The following is a 17,860-nucleotide window of genomic DNA, read 5'->3' as shown; positions in this document are numbered from 1 at the left end:
GCCGACGTCTCTTTAGTTCGTGTGTTGACATTCCTTGAAAAGTTATGTTGGTATATTATCGACTTAGGTTGTGATCTTGATAAATTGTATAAATTCCTCAAAGCCTTTGGGAGCACAATTTTAAACAATAAGCCCGCTTCTTATCGATTGTATTTGCATAAACTAGAAAATACCTAATTTCCCGTGAGCCTTTGCTGGGATGCTGACGCAGCTCATGTTGAATCATATGACTTTACATTTCAAAACAAATCCTTCCTGAGGAGAGAGTCCGGATGAAACGGATCACAAGCAACTTTGACACAATGTCCACACTGCAAACAGGTATGGTATTGTAGCTATAGTTGTATTTGTTTTGGTTGTTCTTGTTCAAAACACTTCTTTCTGAAGAGGTAATGATAATCTTAACTTTAAATCCATGGTGAATTGCATGCAAGAAACCTGAATCTATGCATTGTCTGCAGATTTATTGAATTCCCAGTAAAGTAGAAGCTCTGCATTTTAATCTTGAATAATCAAGGTATCCAGAGATGTACTGTAAATACCTAATTATCATTATTTGCTCTATTTTCTTCATTTAAATCACTACAATTTATAAAACAAAATCTAAACTCATGAACAAGACTCATGAACAAGAATCATCAGTTATTTATGAATAATGAGACATGTGTAATGGTGTAAGTAACTAAGTAACCATTGCTATTGCACTTTGATGTTCCTCTTTAGGTCCTGTCTCTCCCACAGAAATGGCGTCCCGGCTTCCTGTCAAATTGACTGGGCTTGTTGCAGCCACATTCACCCCTCTCACGTCAGAAGGGTCTGTAAAGTGGTTTAGTGGTTTAAACCCTCACCCTGCAAAGAATTTAGATGTGTATGCGTCCGAGCGTCCCTTGACTCCCTTCCCTCTAGGAAAGAAAGGGAAATAATATGAATTGAGAAGTGGTATCTAACTGAATTTGGTCTTAAAATGTGTGGGCATGTTTAGCTCTGGAGACAATCATAACAATTTAAATTAATCTGACTCATTGAATCTAATTTAAGTGCCTTAATGACTGTATTGCTTTAACTCAAAACAGTGAACTGGACTTATCAGTGATCGGACCTTACGTCGACTACCTGACAAAGCGGCAAGGTGTTCGGAACATTTTTGGTAAGTTCCTCCTTTGTTTAGTCCCTCCTCGTCTTTCACCAAGATTCAATACCTATCAACTAGTGAACGACTGAACAGTGAATGGTAAGCGTGCTGGTGTGTAGCTGTCCACGACCACTGGTGTACTGGGTTTTCCTTCCGCAGTGAATGGCACCACTGGGGAGGGCATGTCGCTCAGCGTGGAGGAGAGGAAGAGAACGGCAGAAGAGTGGTGTCTGAGAGCCAGGGGAAAGTGAGTCATTGTGTGGCTGTGTGTGTGTGTAATAAGAAACAGTACGTATAGTTTTCTGGGTTGCTTGTGGTCAGGATGTTTAGAAAAGTTAACCAATCGCCGCTGCGCTTGCTGAGTCGCACCAGTATTACTAGTCGGTAAAATGCGGTGGAAAAAATGTGTGTGCATGTATTGATGGTAAACAATCTAAATAACGTTTTGCATTGCCACTATCATGCGTGTGCTTTTGCTTGTGTGTGTGTGTGTGTGTGTGTGTGTGTGTGTGTGTGTGTGTGTGTGTGTGTGTGTGTGTGTGTGTGTGTGTGTGTGTGTGTACGTGCATGTGCGTTTTCCCCAGAATGGATAACGTGATTGTGCACGTAGGTTGTTTGAGTATAAAAGATTCAAAGGATTTGGTGAGACATAATTTTTTCCCTGAAATGTACTCATTCACAAATCACCATTTGATATTGTGTCATCATCATCATCTTCATCAGCATCATCATTTATCAATGCCATAGTTACTTCTGTCAGACTCATCTCTAAGGAAAAGGACATGGGCCACATGGGATTTTTTTGGAGTTCTGAGAGTTTGAATCAGAATTCTGAATTTAAAGCCAGAATTCTCGCTTTCAACTCAAAATTAAATCACATGTGGCCCATATCCTCTTCCATCCATCTCCATCCCAATGTTATCATTTATATTTACCATATCACCATACCATTCAACCCTTACATTTTATTCTATAAACTAGGTTGACAAGTTAATGTTTCTTGCGTAAACCATCACTCATACAGCTTGCCTGTTTAATGGTGAATGTTTGTCATCCGGTTTGGGAATGTTAGTGACGTTAATGTTCCCCATAGGCTCACCATGCTGAGACAGTTGGAGCTGATGGAATAGGAGTGATATCTCCGTCCTTCTTCAAACCCAAAACCGCAGGTGTGTGGTCCAGGCAACTTGTATCAGTCGATCACAGTGGGCCTGCCAACTTCTCATAAATATTTTGTGCACATTCTTTCTGTAGATCAAATTCGATCAGCGCATGTAAATCAGTTTATTGTCGATGTATTTGAAGAACACGATTCGTGTTTTTATTAGATTCCGTCCTTTTCTTGCAGACGCTCTGAGGTCTTACCTGAAGGAGGTGGCCTCGGCTGCCCCCACTCTGCCTTTCTATTACTACCACATCCCTGCCCTCACTGGCTCCAACCGTGAGAGCTTTCATCCGATCTTCTCCGTGGTCATTGGCCTGACGCCTCTCAATGTTCACAATGGCTCTTTTGTGTATGAAGTGTCTGAAGATCTGAGCGTTTCCCTCCGACAGTGCTCGCGTCGGACGTCTGTAAAGGCCTGGGGGCACTCATTCCAACCTTCAGTGGCGTAAAGTTCAGTGGAACCGATCTGATGGACTTTGGACAGTGTGTCAGACACGGTCAGGCCGATCAGGCGCTCCTCTATGGCGTTGACGAGGTCAGTCTCTTCCACCTTGTTTATCTGTCGTACCGTGTGTGTGTCACCTAAAGATCTGCATTCTCTGGCGACGTGTCTGATATTGACCCTCTGCCTGCCTGTGATTTGCTCCTAGCAACTGCTGGCCGCTCTCGCCTTTGGAGCCAACGGAGCAGTGGGCAGGTGTGTGTGCGGCAACCTGTCGCTACCTCGTTAAGCATAATTCGTGGTCTCATAGTTTGAACGAAAAATGACGTTATCATGGTCCTTGTGTGCGGTTCACGCAGAGCACACCTAATATGAAGCTTGTGGAAAGTGTGCATCCAGAGGTGCATTGTAGCACAACTGCGACTGTAAGGCCATGACTGTGTCGACGGCCCGCACATCATGGCCCCGATGCATTCTATGGAAGATTGATGCACCTGTCCAATGCATGGATCTTGCATTGATGATAGCTTTATGTTTCATTTTGTTTTCATTATCTGTTCCCCGTTTCACAGCTTGTATAACTATCTGGGTTCCCACTTCAACAAACTACTGATGGCGTTTGCTCAAGGTGACCTCGTCGGGGCCAGAGCTCTGCAGGTACACCTGATCAATGACCGTACCGTCAAGCCCTATACTCCAGTGTTCTGCAGGGCCTCATGTACTAACGTCTAAGTGTCATTTTCTTACCAAACAGTTCAGTGTGCAAGACCTTCTCGCCTTTGCCTCTAAATACGGTAAGACCTTTAAACGCGTTCCGCCGGATCCATTATCTGTGTTATATCCTGTTTTCTATTCAGTGGTTCCCTTTCAAAATGAGCTGCACCACAGGGCTTGTACATCAAGATGCAAAGCTGCGACCGACACTCACATATTGAGAAGACTAAAGACGGATGTCGTACTGTAAAATCCTAAATCAACATAAATATACCATTACCTTGGATAAAGAGTTCGTTTTTTTGCCCTGTCTCGCTTGAGGAATACAGGCCACATCAAACACAATGATGTATCCCCATCATCAAAAAGGATTTCACGATTAATTATAAAACAATGTCCCAAAAAACATTACTCCAAGGTTCCAAAAACGGAGGTGTGGATATGTGATAGCAATTAATGGGAGTAACTTAAGGCCTGTTCTGACATGTTTGTTGTGTTGGACTGTGCTCCACAGGCTTTGATGTCGCCCTGAACAAGCAGTTGATGAGTGACTTATCCGGACTGAGCCTCGGACCTCCGAGACTGCCTTTAGTTCCGTGTCGTCCCGAGATGGCTGCTGCTGTCGCACAAAAGTACCACCAGATCTTTCCGGAACCTGGAGAGCTTTTAGAGTGACCAAAAAACGACCCTGCTGACGCTCTCCTGATTGCTTTGTTACCTGAGAAGTTACTATTATGTCCGGTTATTAGTTTAAACTAGAGCCTGACCGCCATATCGGTTGGCTGATTTTATCGGCCGATATTGGCCCATCACAGATACAGTATATCGGTATTGGCGTATGTGTTTGCCGATTTGAAAACTTTTGATATGGTGTTGATTTATTAACGTAATCACCTCTTTATAAATCCTCGACTGCGGTGGATGAACCTCTAAACTGCACATCCGCACACTGATATCTATATTTTAAATATCGGCCGATATATCTATCGTTATCTTTTACTCCCTAATATCAGTATCGGCCCCTAAAATCCATTATCGTCGGCTCTAGTTTAAACCCACTTAACTTTAACTACTTGAAATCATCCAATATGGCAGGACTTGTAATGCTTTTGGATCTTTTTTACACAATTGTTTTTGTCAAAATGTTACCTTTACGGTGCTTGATATATGAGACAAATCTGTTTTATTACGAGTTGATGATTTTCTTGCTAACAATGAAAAGGGGAATTACATTTTAAACAATTCAGTCAACCCTCTCATAAATAATTGAATAAAGTTTGATTTGGTACATCTTTTTTTGTGCTCTGTTTCAAACATCAATCAGTCATTATTCAGTACTTCTTTAGACATTTAAAGTAAGCCAAGTAACGATACAGCCCTTACAATGTTACAAAAGGACTACTCTGATATAATTTATGAGTTGCATTATCACTTGTCAAATTGAAAGCATTTGAATGCCTTATTAGACCTATACACTTAATAATTTGTTAACTGAGTTTACTTGAAAGAATGTGACAGACCTTTCATAACAGTAGTTAACGTCCTGCACCCGATTGAGAGCACAAACATGCTTATTTTAGGTACAAAACTTCCTCAATAACTTGCTTACAAATAATGTCAACAGCACCCCCTGCTGACGTGTATAAGCTACAGGCCTGTAACCGCCGCAACGAAAAAAAAAAACGTTTAGATATCTGCTGTAATTGTAACCCAGTGATCCAATGAATAAGAATACGCCTAATTTATGGCCTCATTTTATTGTCTGTATAGTGAATATTAGTATTCTATATTCGTTTGATTAAACTAAGTATAGGCATGTGTAAAGAATATAATATAATGTATTATAAATAATATTATATTATATAAAACGACATGATTATAGAATGATATAATTGGATAAAAAAATATTATATTATATGTTATAAAACCGAAACCGGTGCATACATTCTTCAAACCTTGTTTATGAAGGACTAAAATATTTGCTTCATTCCAAAATAGATAGAATAAATAGAAAAAAACCCTAACGTCACAGTCACCAGGCGGAACCATAGTCACTGTCGTATGTTTAGCCGACGTAGTTCCCAGGTGCACTCCGCTAAGCGCTTGGGTTTCCGGCCAGCTCAGCGCGTCAGTGTACTGTAGTGTTGTCAATCTGCCGACTGTCAGATCATCGGAGGTGTTTCTACCTGTAACTGTATCGGTGTATATTCTCTAAAATGGTGCTGCTGACCATGATCGCCCGGCTGGCGGACGGCCTGCCGCTGGCCGCTTCCATGCAGGAAGACGAGCAGGTTGGTTAATTTTGATCAGATATCCTCATATTGTTCATTTTCTGCTGCTGCTGCTCCTTTCGGATTCGGATCGATATTGGCTAGATGTCGACTCCCTGGTTATGTCAGCAGCTGCTTACGAGCTGCTTAGCTTCTGCTGGCTTTTTATACATGATGCTGTATCATAGACCAGCGTAGTTTTCGTAACGTCGCTGATATAACGTTATATTAAATATTTAAATATCTGAAATTACCCTAGTGGCCAGTGACCAGCTGTGATGATGTGTACAATCCGGCTGCCCGTTGAACGGGGCGGTTCTATTCTCTTTGGTTATTGATTGCATTCCAATCGCCCAAATTTAATGTGAAATATGATCTAGGACCTGATATAGATTAAAATCAAATCTACAATCGGTCCTCTCATTCCTCCAAAAAGCACATCTTAAAGGTTCCCATCTCAGTTGTTTGCAGTGAGGATGCTGATCATTAGGTCGAAAGATGTCCCACTGACCTAGTTTTGAGCTGCTTTCTCATATTTGTAAACAACCTACAAATATAAAATCTAACCTATTTCCCCCACTCTCTCATTTGCGCTCTCGAAGGGAAGTGAAAAGGTTTGTTTGCTGCTCCAACAGCTTATAGGCCTATAAGCATGCGATGCATGTGTTTATTCACGTGTTTCTGTGATGCATCAGTGCTGTGATGACTCCATTGTGTGACAGCTTTGCATAGACACAAGAAACTACCATAGCATAGACAAACGCACACCTACCGTCTGTCGTGGGTGAAGCTGAAGCTTTTGTTCTGGGTAGCAACAGTAAGGATGATATTACACTGACCAAAGAAACTTCACCAACCAAAATCTGCAAGGCCGATGGCAATTGACACACTTAGAATGGTAAAAGCATTGTCTTATTAGCCCCAGTATTACTATTCAATTGTCCTTCTCTATAACTTGTAGAACTCTGAGTGAAAGGCTTCTGAGTGAATGTGCCGTTGTTGTGTGTGGAGTGTGCTTACTGCATATCGTGGGTGGCTGTTACAGTGTCGGTAACCTTTGTGTCTGTCGCTTTGCGCATCCAGCTGGGCCGAGACCTCCAGCAGTACCAGAGTCAGGCCAAACAGCTCTTCCGGAAACTCAACGAGCAAAGTCCTTCACGCTGTACTTTAGAGGCTGGCTCCATGTGCTTCCAGTGAGTAGCTTTCACTAATTTCTGGAACAGGCATCAAATAAGCAAAGCAACAATGTAAAGTACTAATGAACCGTTACCTTTTCCTCTTGCAGCTAGCTATAAGTGTTATCAAAGTATGTGACTAAATCGGCTAAAAGTGTGTAATGGAAAAAAATGACTTCCAATGTAACTAGCATCACTCCTTCAAGTCACATAACTTTTCGGTTAACAATTGTGTTTGTGCTATTCGTCTCTCCCTCTCTCTCCCTCTCCCTCTCTCCCTCTCTCCCTTTCTCCAGTTACGTTATAGAGAAAGGAGTGGTCTACTTGGTGCTGTGTGAAGCTGGATTTCCCAAGAAGCTGGCCTTTGCGTATTTAGAAGATCTTCAGACAGAGTTTAATGAGCAGCATGGAAAGAAAGTTCAGACAGTGTCCAGGCCGTACTCCTTCATTGAGTTTGGTGAGAGAGGAGCCAAAGAGTACATTGTATGCATACAATGAACCCAAACTAAATTTTGTTCTGATATTAATACCACAAATAACAATAATAATAAATATTAATAAAATGAATATTAGGGGCACCATAATGTAACATATCCCTTTATGAATCTAGATTTATTCATTTGTACACTTCAAACACATCGTGGTCCCACTATGTTTGGACGGTAGAGTGGAGTGGACTGGGACGACTAAGGATGTGAGGATGATGGTGGGGGTTATTTGAGGTTGTCGGCGGGGTCCTCATGGCCTACCTTCCCCCCCCCCGCAGACACGTACATCCAGAAGACCAAGAAGTCGTACATCGACAGCCGAGCCAGGAGGAACCTGGGCAACATCAACACCGAGCTGCAGGACGTCCAGAGGATCATGGTGGCCAACATCGAGGAGGTTCTCCAGCGAGGAGAGGCGCTGTCTGGTGAGCAGCTGCCCCCCCCCCCCCCCCACACACACACACACACATACACATCCTCATCTATCTGGGTCAAACTGAAGAGACCCCCAGTTCTGACCCATGCATAATGGACGCCAGGGAGACACAAGTCAACCCCGTTAGCTGATGGAAAAGCTCCTAACCCACATAGATAAGGGCAAGTTCTGCGTAATGAGAATTATGGTCTTAGTAAATGTATTTATGTTCGTTCTTCCTCACTTTTCTCTCACCCCTCCACTACTCTTCCTCTCCTTCGCTTCCCTCGTTCTCTCTTTCACCATCCCCGCCTCTCTTTTTCTCTCTCTGCCCTCCTCCCCCTCTCCTTCTCCCCCCCCCGCCTCCCCCACAGCGCTTGACTCCAAGGCAAGCAACCTGTCCAGCCTGTCGAAGAAGTACCGCAGCGACGCCAAGTACCTGAACACGCGCTCCACCTACGCCAAGCTGGCGGCCGGCGGCGTCTTCTTCATCATGCTCATCGTCTACGTGCGCTTCTGGTGGCTCTAGGGCCCCCTGGCGTTCAGATGCATGAGAGAGGAAACGTGGGATGGAAAGATTCAGTCGACAGCGGGGGGAGGGGGTGGCTCTCTCCCCCCGCTGTTAAACATAAGCTCCCCCCCCCCCCCATCCCCATCCCCGCCTTTAAAAAGACTTTGAGACCCTCCCACCCACAATGATAATGATAAGTTCTGAAGTTAAACTCAATAACCCAGAAATCCTCTGTAGTTTGACATATGAAGTGTATGTGTGTGTGTGTGTGTGTGTGCGTGCGTGCGTGCGTGTGTGTGTGTCGGATCAGTTGGGTAAGAATAGGCCAGTCATTGCGTTAAAGACAACACACTTCTTTCGGGGTCAGTGTATTTCCGGAGTTTTGTGTGAACAGCTCTATTCTTCAAATTGAATCGTGTATAGCTGGAATATAGAACGGGATCAAAGATGAGGATGGTGTTCTGATCCTGCTGAGATCAACTGGTTTCTTGTAATACTGATATTAAGGTTTATTTGTAATTGCTAGGTAGGCCTGGGAAAAAGATAAATACCAATAACAAAACTTTTAGAAGACAAAACGTATTCTTACTCTCTCACACACTAGCTAAGAATAGCGTCTGCACTAAATGCTCTTAGGTCTAATTCACAGTTTACGCATGAGAAAACCACAATATTATTGGGCAAAATCAAGTTTCAGCATTTGTTAAGAAGCTGGTTTCTGCTGTTGGTAGGATAGAGCGACTTTTGTCTTATATTTCCGTTTTCCTTGGCTTTCTCCAAAATAAAACAATTTGCACAGAAGTGTTTCCTTTTGTTGTCATTTTTCACATAAGACAATCATTTACTTTCCTAGTCGTTTACGTGAAGAGCTTTGTAATGGACACCATGGACTTTTGAAAACATTGAGTAAAATCTGGCAACATATGCTATTTACACAAATATATAGGCCATATGAAAGCTGAGACTCAAAGGAGTCCAATGGAATAAGCCTCATCATTTTGTGACCTTATTTTTGTGAGCTCACATCTAGTTCATCAAGCTTATTGCGTTGAACTAGATGTGGAGCAATAACGTAAATAACTTACTTTTCCAAGTTACTACTCACACACACACACAGAACAGCTCAACTATTCTATATTTTATCTAAAATGTATTCAAACTTGATCAAATTAGCTATTGGTTTAACTCTTCACCTAATTTGTTTCGCACCATTTAATTTAATTTTAAATGGTGTGCATGTGGACATTTTTTACTCCATTTAGACTCTGTTCAAATCCCTTCACTTGATTTAATCCATTTTAAATGTCTTTGTCTGAAACTATGTGGCTTTACTAAAAACGGATTCTTCAACCTGCCCTACAGTACTCACCACATTTTCTGCAGGAAATTCATTTTCTAATATTGATATGTTGCATAACATATATTTACATAATAATAAAAGCAACAACAATAACGATACTAAGGGTCAGAATTGAAAATTATTGACATTTTATTGTTCAATTTCAACCAGCAAAAGACAACTGAACTAACCATAATTTCCCTATGAACATACACAAAGATGATGAGGCTTAGTTGTTGACTTTGGAGACAACTCTTAAGCTTTCAGAAAGAAAATCTGATGAACTCTGCATTTGGGAGTGGCAATAATTGGCAGTGAATGGTCATTACAATTTAAAAACAAATAAACCTGATTAATAAAATGGACACACACATAATAATGATTAGTTGAGTATGTTTTTCCATCTTTTCAGCAACAAATTAATGATTTAAAGTTAGTAACTAGTAACTTTTTCATTTCAACATCCCATATTTGTTAAAATTTAAGTAGGAAGATCAACACTTATTGGTTTGAACTTGAAGAGCTATATTTGAACCTGCTCTTCTGGCGTTAAATATTACATTATCTCTGATCACCCTTTTTTTGGGGGGGGGTTCTAGAAAAAAAATCAGCACCTCACCCCTGTAAGAGCCTCTGACTTCAATAGCAGAGGGAATACATGATGATGCCATGTGATCTATAGTGTCATCATGAGTGCATCAGATACAAGCTAATTGATATTATACATAGGCTCGTACCAAGGTACAAACCACAAGGCAGTAGTCAAATGAACACATAAAGCTGGCAGAATGTTTTACAATCACCACTGATGCTGCATCTGGGAAACACAGGAGAATTAAAACCCTTTTTTCATTGCGTTGGACAATGTCTGCCGTGTAGTTGTGCGTCGTTAAAGGCATTGGTGCCAGCCACCAGCCAGGTCCAGCAGGGACCCGGCTGCTTCCTGGGCCTCTGCGTCCAGCTGGAGGATCTCCACCGACTCCAGGTCCAGCTCGGCCTCCCCGGGCAGCACCAGGTACTGGTACTGGTGGCACTGGTAGTAGTGGAGCTCGATGTAGCCGCTGTTGGACAGGGGGTCCTTCTCCATCTCCCCGCCGCCCTCCTCCTCCTCCTCCTCCTCCTCCTCCTCCTCCTCCACGGACTCCATGGTGACCAGCTCCTCGTGGTCGGGGGTCAGAGCGCCGGAGGAGTTCTCAAAGAGCGTCGGGTTGTCGGAGGTCAGGATGTGGGACGACGGAGCGGACAGGAGGAGGGAGTGGGAGAGGGAATCTGCAGCACGAGAAAAGGGGAAATTCGAATGGGAAACGATTCGACGAGTGCATGTTTTTTCCGTGTAAGGCCCAATAAAAACAAAACAAAAGAGCAGAGGGACAAAGACTAGTCTAGGGCCTAAGTCTGGGGCCGTCGGTTGCCAAGGTTAGAAAAGGTTGTTGCTATGGAAACGGAACACAAACACACCAACCATGTTACATGCTGAGAGAGAGCGACCATAAAGGGAACATCCGGGCGGTAAAAGTCAAAGAGGGCCGTCTCTCTGTTGACGTACCGGCCTAAAAAGAATTCAGATGAACAGTAGTAAGTAGAAGCAGGCATTCCTTACCAGAAATGTCCACAGAATCGCACACCATAGAAGTCCCATAGTCAGCTCCTTCCAACCTGGTGGACAGAAAGCCACACAGCCGCAATTAACACCTTCTAGATTAAAATAAAACAATAATACACTTGCAATATTGTTACAATATAATTAGGAGGTTGACAGTTCATTCGCACTTTATTTGTACAAACATACATTTAACCAAATATTTTCTGGACCAATGTAACTTCACGCTGTGTAATGAATAACCGTGACTAAAACCACAGCATGGTTAACAGAGTGAACAGAGTTAATGTTCACAGTGGGGGCTGCACAGGCACTCATGGATGAAGTTAGGTTCGTACTCACAGGCCCGGCACGCTGAGCAGATTGCTGTTGGTGCTGTGGTAGTGATGGGTCTTCTTCAACACCTCCAGCAGGGCGGCTCGGTACTCTGGACACACGCACCACAGAGACCCCTTCCCTACCGACTGGAACACACAGGACACTCGTTTTGTTAGCTTTGTAAGAAAAATGGGGGGAAAACGACAAATATAGTTGGGTCATTCTGCCGCACTACGCAGAAAGGGGACAGCGGTTAGATTACAAAACCCAAAGCTGTATTCTGTAACGTCAGCCAGACAGGGTTAGTTTGAAGGATGGTTCCACATGTGACATTCGGCAACTACCTGGCTTTTGTCCCGCTGAATCCTCCGGAAGCTCTTGCTCAGAGACAGATTGTGGCGGACGGAGTTCCGCCAGCCTCCGGCGGCGGTCCCATAGTACGGAAAGCTGTTGACGATCCACTCGTAGATCCCTTTCACCGGGAGCAACTTGTTGGGCGAGTCTTCTATCGCCATGAAGATCAGACTGCTGAACGAGTAGGGGGGCTTGTTCAAGGTGGGGGAGAGAGATTCAGCCGACAAGGCCCGAGGCGTCTCCGGCTGTTTGGACAGCAGGCTGATCTTGGGCAGTGGCTGGAGGGGGAGCAGGTTGCTTCCCCTCTGATGCAGCCAGCTCAGACAGGTGAGGTCGTCCTGGTCGGATGAGTAGGCGGAGCTATGGCAGTGTGCATTGTGTTCATCTGAGCAGTGGGAGAATGAGTTAGAGAGAGGGGAGGACTGGGTGGATTCTAGGGTCGTGGGAGAAAGGGAAGAGGGGGATGGGGGAAAGGAAAGAGGGGAGAGAGGGAGTAGGACGTGACCATTGGAGGAGGTCTGCGGGGAATAGAGAGGTTGTGATCCAGCAAGAGTGGCTGTGTGAGATGGAATTGTGTCAGAACTAGCCTCCATCGTGCTCCTGGTGCTGAAAGCACTTGCTCACGCAGTTGTAACCCTGTGGGAATATGAAAAAGATTCAATATTTATGCGATAGTACAAATGGAGCCCTTGGTTATAAGTATGCCCTATTTTGATCCCCTCCCTCCCATGATCATTTCATTATTTCACATCAAAAACAGAAATTAACATATGCCTGCTTTGAAGTTGAAATGTATACTCCGTGTCCCTGAAAGTGAATTATAATATGTTCAAAGTCTGCATCTGCAAATAAGCGGCCGGCCAGCGCCCTCAAGTTTAAAATGTTTCCAGAACAGGTTGATGGTTGACAACAAATGGTGGGACAGGCGACTCAAGTAACTTGAACCTAGGTTAACAACCTATCTAGACGTATGCACAATCGTGGGTTACCCGTGTAGAAATTGTAATTGAGGCTTTAACGTTACGTGTTACAAATGCATTTATAAACACGCGTCAAGGCAATAGCATAAGGCACATGTTTCTAATATGGAGCTCAATGGGAAAATGGCGCTGCAATATAAAGTTACATTTCGTCCGCCTTTTGCGATCACCTGGTGAACTCTGTTTAAAAAAAAGTAAACGAATAGAATCGTGAAAGTTACCTACCAAATACTGTCCCACGGCACAGGCAAATATCTTTAAAACATCGTTTTGTTCAAGTTAAAAGATAAAATCTGCTAATTAAAGATAGGTAGCCTTATAGCAGTTCCACATTGACATTCCACGCTCCGTGTAGGTTCGGTGCCTTCGGTCATGTGTATCCATGGAGACCAAAAGGACGCTTTGCCGGTTACACGCACGATGCGCGTCCGTGTGGATATCTTGACAGTTGGGTATGCTTTCCATTAGCCTCTTTCTCTACCTCTGACATCTCGGTGTTTTAATAAAAGGTAAAGCCACAATAAGTGCGATATTGTAAGTGACAAAACATTTTTTAGTAACGCCTTTTTTGATACAAATGGATATACAGTATATATATATATATATGTACACACAAAAAAAGCTTGAGCTCGGTTAAAGTGAATACTTAAAAGTAAATAGGTCGTTGTTTTTTTTAGAGAAAAATAAAGACTGACCATACCGTTCTTGATGAATAAAACTAATACCTAAGACAAAATATCAGACAATTGTTGGTTTAGATTATGAAGATGTGATCAGAAAACGATACTCAGATAATGTGTGTATATTGTGAGGGGTTCCTGGTATTGTGAATACCAGGAACCACTGTTTGACTACAAATGTATAAATATTTGATAAATCATAAAGGAGAATATGTAATTATACATCTTTGAAAATCTTTGAAAATCATAATGAAAGTCTTTTTCATTTAAACGCTGTTGATCGAAAAGTATGCACTTTCCAGTGAAGAACCCGTTAAAAAAAATGCTTTTCGAAGGCAATAATCATTTACTGTGCTGGTAAATCATTGGAAATGCTACCAACGCCTCAAACAAGCTCACAAGAAGCTTAAATTACAAGTTGACATGAAAGCATTAATAGCAGGTGTATTACATTTTGAATGTATATTTCTTAATGGCCTAACAGGGGTCTCTTTAGATCCAGCACGATTAGCCTTTGTTGTGATCTGCCCCTTATTGTCACCTGACCAGGTGCGAGGACAGCCGATAGATGGAGAACATTATACAGTATAGAGATCGTGAGCATGAGCAAGAAATCACATGATACCGTGTTGGACCACTAGATGGAGTACTTAGCTCGTATTTATAGTTCTATTTCTGCAACGCAAATATACCAAACAAAAATAACTTTGATGCGTTTGTTGAACTCAGAATCTTGGTGTTGCAGTTAGCGATCCAAATTGTCACTATAGGTAACTGCTAAAGCGTAAAGGAGAAATTAAAAAATATGTATAAATAATTGTCCACTAACAAATACAGATTAACCTTAGTGATGTTTATCAAGTAATGTGTGCTAGATTTGAACAGGAAATGATAGAGCAGACAGAAGATTCAGCGGAAGGTTTTCAGTGCACAGACCACAGAGCGCACAGTGACCTTTTCACCTTGAGAGGGAAGTGAAAACGTGTAAAATGATATAGCCTACCACAAGACTTTGATTTTGAAGTCGAACAAACATACATTCAAATGTCATCTGAAATATCTCAGTATAAACTTCTGACTTAGGTAGGGTGTGTAAACATTTTCACAAAGCAAATTATACTATTTTAACCGCTAAAATAGGCCCTATTGATAGTTGGCTTTTCTCTCCAGACAACTACAATGTCTGTCACATACAAGAATGTAATTTTTTTTTTTAAATACATTCATTATGTGGTCTAATGCTGCGGAAAAAACACATGCTTCTGCATATGTGTGTGTGTGTGTGTGTGTGTGTGTGTGTGTGTGTGTGTGTGTGTGTGTGTGTGTGTGTGTGTGTGTGTGTGTGTGTGTGTGTGTGTGTGTGTGTGTGTGTGCGTGTGTTTGTGTCTGTGTGTTTGAGTGTGTGTGTGTGTGTGTGTGTGTCTGCTCTCGTTGCCCTCGCCCCCTCCTCTCTCCGTTGCAGGTTGCCATAGCAGCAGGGAGTGCGTGACAGTCATGTGAACAAGAAACTGATTGGATTAAAATACTTTGTGTGATCAGGAGTGTGCACATACACACACTCCCCCCCCCCCCCCCCCCCCCCCCCCCCCCCCCCACACACACACACACACACACACAACTTATGCTTTTCCCATGTAGCCTGCTCAGTAAAGTCGTTTATTCATTTCCCATTAAAAAGTCTAAAAGGTCAAAGCTTTACATATGGGATTGCACCAATCTAACAATATAAGTCATCAATGTGTAGACCACGACCACACTCTACACACTTCACTACTCTCACAACCCCGATCCTGTACTTTATGACTAAAGTTCATTCCCCACTCCTTTCCTTTCTCCTACTCGAATCGAGGCAAGAACACAAACGAAATCACGCCAAACCCAAATCCACCAAAACACGCCATGGATGGAATTTTATTCGCATTGATCGGCCGTTGGGGAGAATTCTCAGGAGGACTTTATATCAGGGATACAGTAACTCAATACCTCTGGGCCAAACGCAGGACACAGCATGCTCGCTTGCAAATGATTCGTTTCCTTCCCTTTTCTGTCCGCTGTGCCCTTACAGATCTGATCCCACCAGTGAAAGAGCACATTGTTGACGGTAACAGTTTGGGAAGGTTGTAGCACCTACCCCCCCTGCCGCAGAATACAGTCTGCTGGCTGTATGGCTAATTATGGTCGGGGGGGGCGATGGTGTATTATGGGATGGATGTGTTGTGTGAGGGCCAGATTGTCTGGCCTCGAACGGTATGTATCCATCCCAGAGAAATGTGAAACAAATCTAAAAAATCCACTTAATATAGAAACATGGTGAATCCAAGTTTTAGTTATAGGCTGGTTTTAACCACAATACGTTTTAATGACCTTTTTTTAAAGTAAATAATAGGCTTTATGATACTAAACGCATCACGTGTAAGCAGTTTTTGAACCATTTTGGTGTTGGTTGTTGTGGGACGTTTACCACAATAAGTTTAGCTCGCTCTGGCCCTATAATTCCCTCCGATCCTTTGGCATGGGTCTGCGAGCTGTTAAAAGACCAAACAAATTGGGTAGCAGCATTCCAATGCTGCTTACAGCTGCGATAAACACCAAGAAGAATGTAACTGTTTTTTAAATTCAGGCAAAAAATGATTCAATTCAAGCTAAACAATTTTTTTAATCCAGGCTACAAAATTAATTCAACTGATTCTCCTCTAACTTAAATTCTGCTATAACTTAAAGCGTTTCTTATTTTTTGTAGCTTTAAATGTTTTAAATGTCTATTTTCTACATATGTCTCGAGCGTTTTGCGTTTTTCCTTTCTTTGTGTAAAGTACTCTTCGAGGCAATCCTGATGATGATCATCCTTAAATGTCCGACCTCCCCTCCTCATCCACCTCGCCCTCAAGGCACCACTCTGTATGTCTTCTCATCCCTCGTCACCTCTCACACATCCTCACCCTCCAATCAGAGCAAGGGACAGGACGGGGACGGCAGCTGTATGGCAGCGGAGAGAGGAGTAATAAATGGCAGAAGGCCCAAAAGGGGAAGTCAGGGACCTGGAGTGAGTTATTGCCCCCTACGTACACACAGGGTCCTGGGAACGGGAAGCTTCTCACAGGGAGGAGAGTGTGGATAGAGTGCAGGGCGTCTGCCTCGAGGCCTCAACCTGTTCCTGCTTTTATCACGCTGTCCCTCAGCAACGCAATTATCCTCCCAGATGCTGATGCTGGCCGGTCATAACGATGCATAGTTATATTTGGAAAAGGGCAAATCTTTGACTCAGTTATAAAACATAAAAGTAATAAAACATTCATTTTATCCCTACAGCGTGTATTTACCAGAGGCACTGTTTGACCAACACACACAAACATGCGTACACACACACACGCACACACACACAGACACACACACACACACACACACACACACACACACATACACATACACACGCACGTGCACACGCACACGCACGAGCACACGTGCACGCACGCACGCACGCACGCACGCACACACACACACACACACACACACACACACACACACACACACACTCACACACAGGGATTTAAGGATTTGGAGGGGTTTAAAACTTTTAACAAGCAGAACCCCTCTTTTGGGGTGCCCAACGCCGAGGGTGGGCTGCCACCCACACGGCTCCACTGCCACCTGTGGTTTCCATAGGGTGCTGGCTGTGCAACACCCTAAGGTGGAAGGGGGTCCTCCAGGTAGACCTTCAATGAAGTTGAGGCTCTGTGACTAGAAATATATCTCCTTACAATTACAATGGCCTTAAGACATTTACAAAAACTAACCGGGTGGGTCAATCCTTCCCCGTCATTACTGGGAAAGATGTTTTGAAGAAGTGCAAGCAATCTCTTTTAAATGTGCACATTATTGTGTTCTTGAGTGCAACACTGGTTTATTAATAACCCCGTGGAAAATGCTTGCAGATGGCTCGCCGTCTGGTTCCTGTTGGGGAGACGGGACGGTGAGGTGTGAATACCTGCCATGTCTGCGTCGTGAATTAGGGATGCAATTAACCCTTGAGTGGATTCGTGCCAGGGAAACTCGTGTTACACTTTTAGCTACGTGAGCCTCCCATACACCACCAGACCGGATCCAATGTCTCAAGCATATGGATATTAATACACACAATTAAAACGCAACATATCTAGTATCACCAAAGAGCGCAACATGCAAACAAAACTTGGTATATTTTAACTTTTAGCATTCACACGTCTCTGTTAATGATAATCAACAAATAAGCTCTTCAGCGGGGATGTCGTACCGGATAA

At 43.1% G+C, this 17,860-nt stretch overlaps 3 protein-coding genes across 4 annotated transcripts; 2 read left to right on the top strand and 1 right to left on the bottom strand.

The window, feature by feature from the left end:
* Window positions 1-7: 7 nt before the first annotated feature.
* On the top strand, window positions 8-4,748 carry npl (N-acetylneuraminate pyruvate lyase (dihydrodipicolinate synthase)). The gene is made up of 12 exons (XM_030373338.1): window positions 8-321; window positions 724-814; window positions 1,074-1,147; window positions 1,292-1,379; window positions 1,717-1,774; window positions 2,226-2,301; window positions 2,481-2,573; window positions 2,687-2,832; window positions 2,948-2,994; window positions 3,312-3,396; window positions 3,494-3,533; window positions 3,968-4,748. The coding sequence occupies exons 1-12, from the start codon at window positions 273-275 to the stop codon at window positions 4,126-4,128; spliced, it is 1,008 nt and encodes a 335-aa protein (XP_030229198.1). The 5' UTR covers window positions 8-272; the 3' UTR covers window positions 4,129-4,748.
* A 794-nt stretch (window positions 4,749-5,542) lies between these two features.
* sec22bb (SEC22 homolog B, vesicle trafficking protein b) lies at window positions 5,543-9,113 on the top strand. 2 transcript variants are annotated; one of them, XM_030373339.1, is made up of 6 exons: window positions 5,544-5,744; window positions 6,326-6,337; window positions 6,807-6,916; window positions 7,195-7,355; window positions 7,665-7,811; window positions 8,176-9,113. In XM_030373339.1, exons 1-6 carry the CDS (start codon window positions 5,670-5,672, stop codon window positions 8,328-8,330), a joined length of 660 nt encoding a protein of 219 aa, XP_030229199.1. In that variant the 5' UTR covers window positions 5,544-5,669; the 3' UTR covers window positions 8,331-9,113. The 2 variants fall into 2 exon arrangements, with proteins under 2 accessions (XP_030229200.1, XP_030229199.1); XM_030373340.1 differs by lacking the exon at window positions 6,326-6,337 and having other exon boundaries at window positions 5,543-5,744.
* Window positions 9,114-9,777: 664 nt separating this feature from the next.
* LOC115556184 (forkhead box protein N2) lies at window positions 9,778-13,297 on the bottom strand. Its single transcript, XM_030373337.1, has 5 exons — window positions 13,129-13,297; window positions 11,914-12,559; window positions 11,594-11,715; window positions 11,252-11,307; window positions 9,778-10,920 (listed from the first exon to the last, which is right to left on the bottom strand). Exons 2-5 carry the CDS (start codon window positions 12,514-12,516, stop codon window positions 10,541-10,543), a joined length of 1,161 nt encoding a protein of 386 aa, XP_030229197.1. The 5' UTR covers window positions 12,517-12,559; window positions 13,129-13,297; the 3' UTR covers window positions 9,778-10,540.
* Between the last annotated feature and the right edge of the window lie 4,563 nt (window positions 13,298-17,860).

The sequence above is a fragment of the Gadus morhua genome, chromosome 12 (assembly GCF_902167405.1).
Source record: "Gadus morhua chromosome 12, gadMor3.0, whole genome shotgun sequence".
NCBI classification, from domain to species: domain Eukaryota; kingdom Metazoa; phylum Chordata; class Actinopteri; order Gadiformes; family Gadidae; genus Gadus; species Gadus morhua.
Note: the sequence above shows the minus strand (reverse complement) of the source record. Positions and strands in the feature narration are given on the sequence as shown.

What these genes read in the sequence shown, in the direction of transcription:
- npl (XM_030373338.1), top strand. Translation starts at nt 273, where the DNA reads ATGAAACGGATCACAAGCAACTTTGACACAATGTCCACACTGCAAACA. An exon ending in AATGTCCACACTGCAAACAG is followed by an intron (nt 322 to 723) that starts GTATGGTATTGT and finishes GTTCCTCTTTAG; the next exon opens with GTCCTGTCTCTCCCACAGAA. An exon ending in TCCTCTATGGCGTTGACGAG is followed by an intron (nt 2,833 to 2,947) that starts GTCAGTCTCTTC and finishes ATTTGCTCCTAG; the next exon opens with CAACTGCTGGCCGCTCTCGC.
- sec22bb (XM_030373339.1), top strand. Translation starts at nt 5,670, where the DNA reads ATGGTGCTGCTGACCATGATCGCCCGGCTGGCGGACGGCCTGCCGCTG. An exon ending in GCTGGCTCCATGTGCTTCCA is followed by an intron (nt 6,917 to 7,194) that starts GTGAGTAGCTTT and finishes CCCTTTCTCCAG; the next exon opens with TTACGTTATAGAGAAAGGAG. An exon ending in GTACTCCTTCATTGAGTTTG is followed by an intron (nt 7,356 to 7,664) that starts GTGAGAGAGGAG and finishes CCCCCCCCGCAG; the next exon opens with ACACGTACATCCAGAAGACC.
- LOC115556184 (XM_030373337.1), bottom strand. Translation starts at nt 12,516, where the DNA reads ATGGAGGCTAGTTCTGACACAATTCCATCTCACACAGCCACTCTTGCT. An exon ending in TTCAGCGGGACAAAAGCCAG is followed by an intron (nt 11,716 to 11,913) that starts GTAGTTGCCGAA and finishes TGTGTGTTCCAG; the next exon opens with TCGGTAGGGAAGGGGTCTCT. An exon ending in CTGCTCAGCGTGCCGGGCCT is followed by an intron (nt 11,308 to 11,593) that starts GTGAGTACGAAC and finishes TCTGTCCACCAG; the next exon opens with GTTGGAAGGAGCTGACTATG.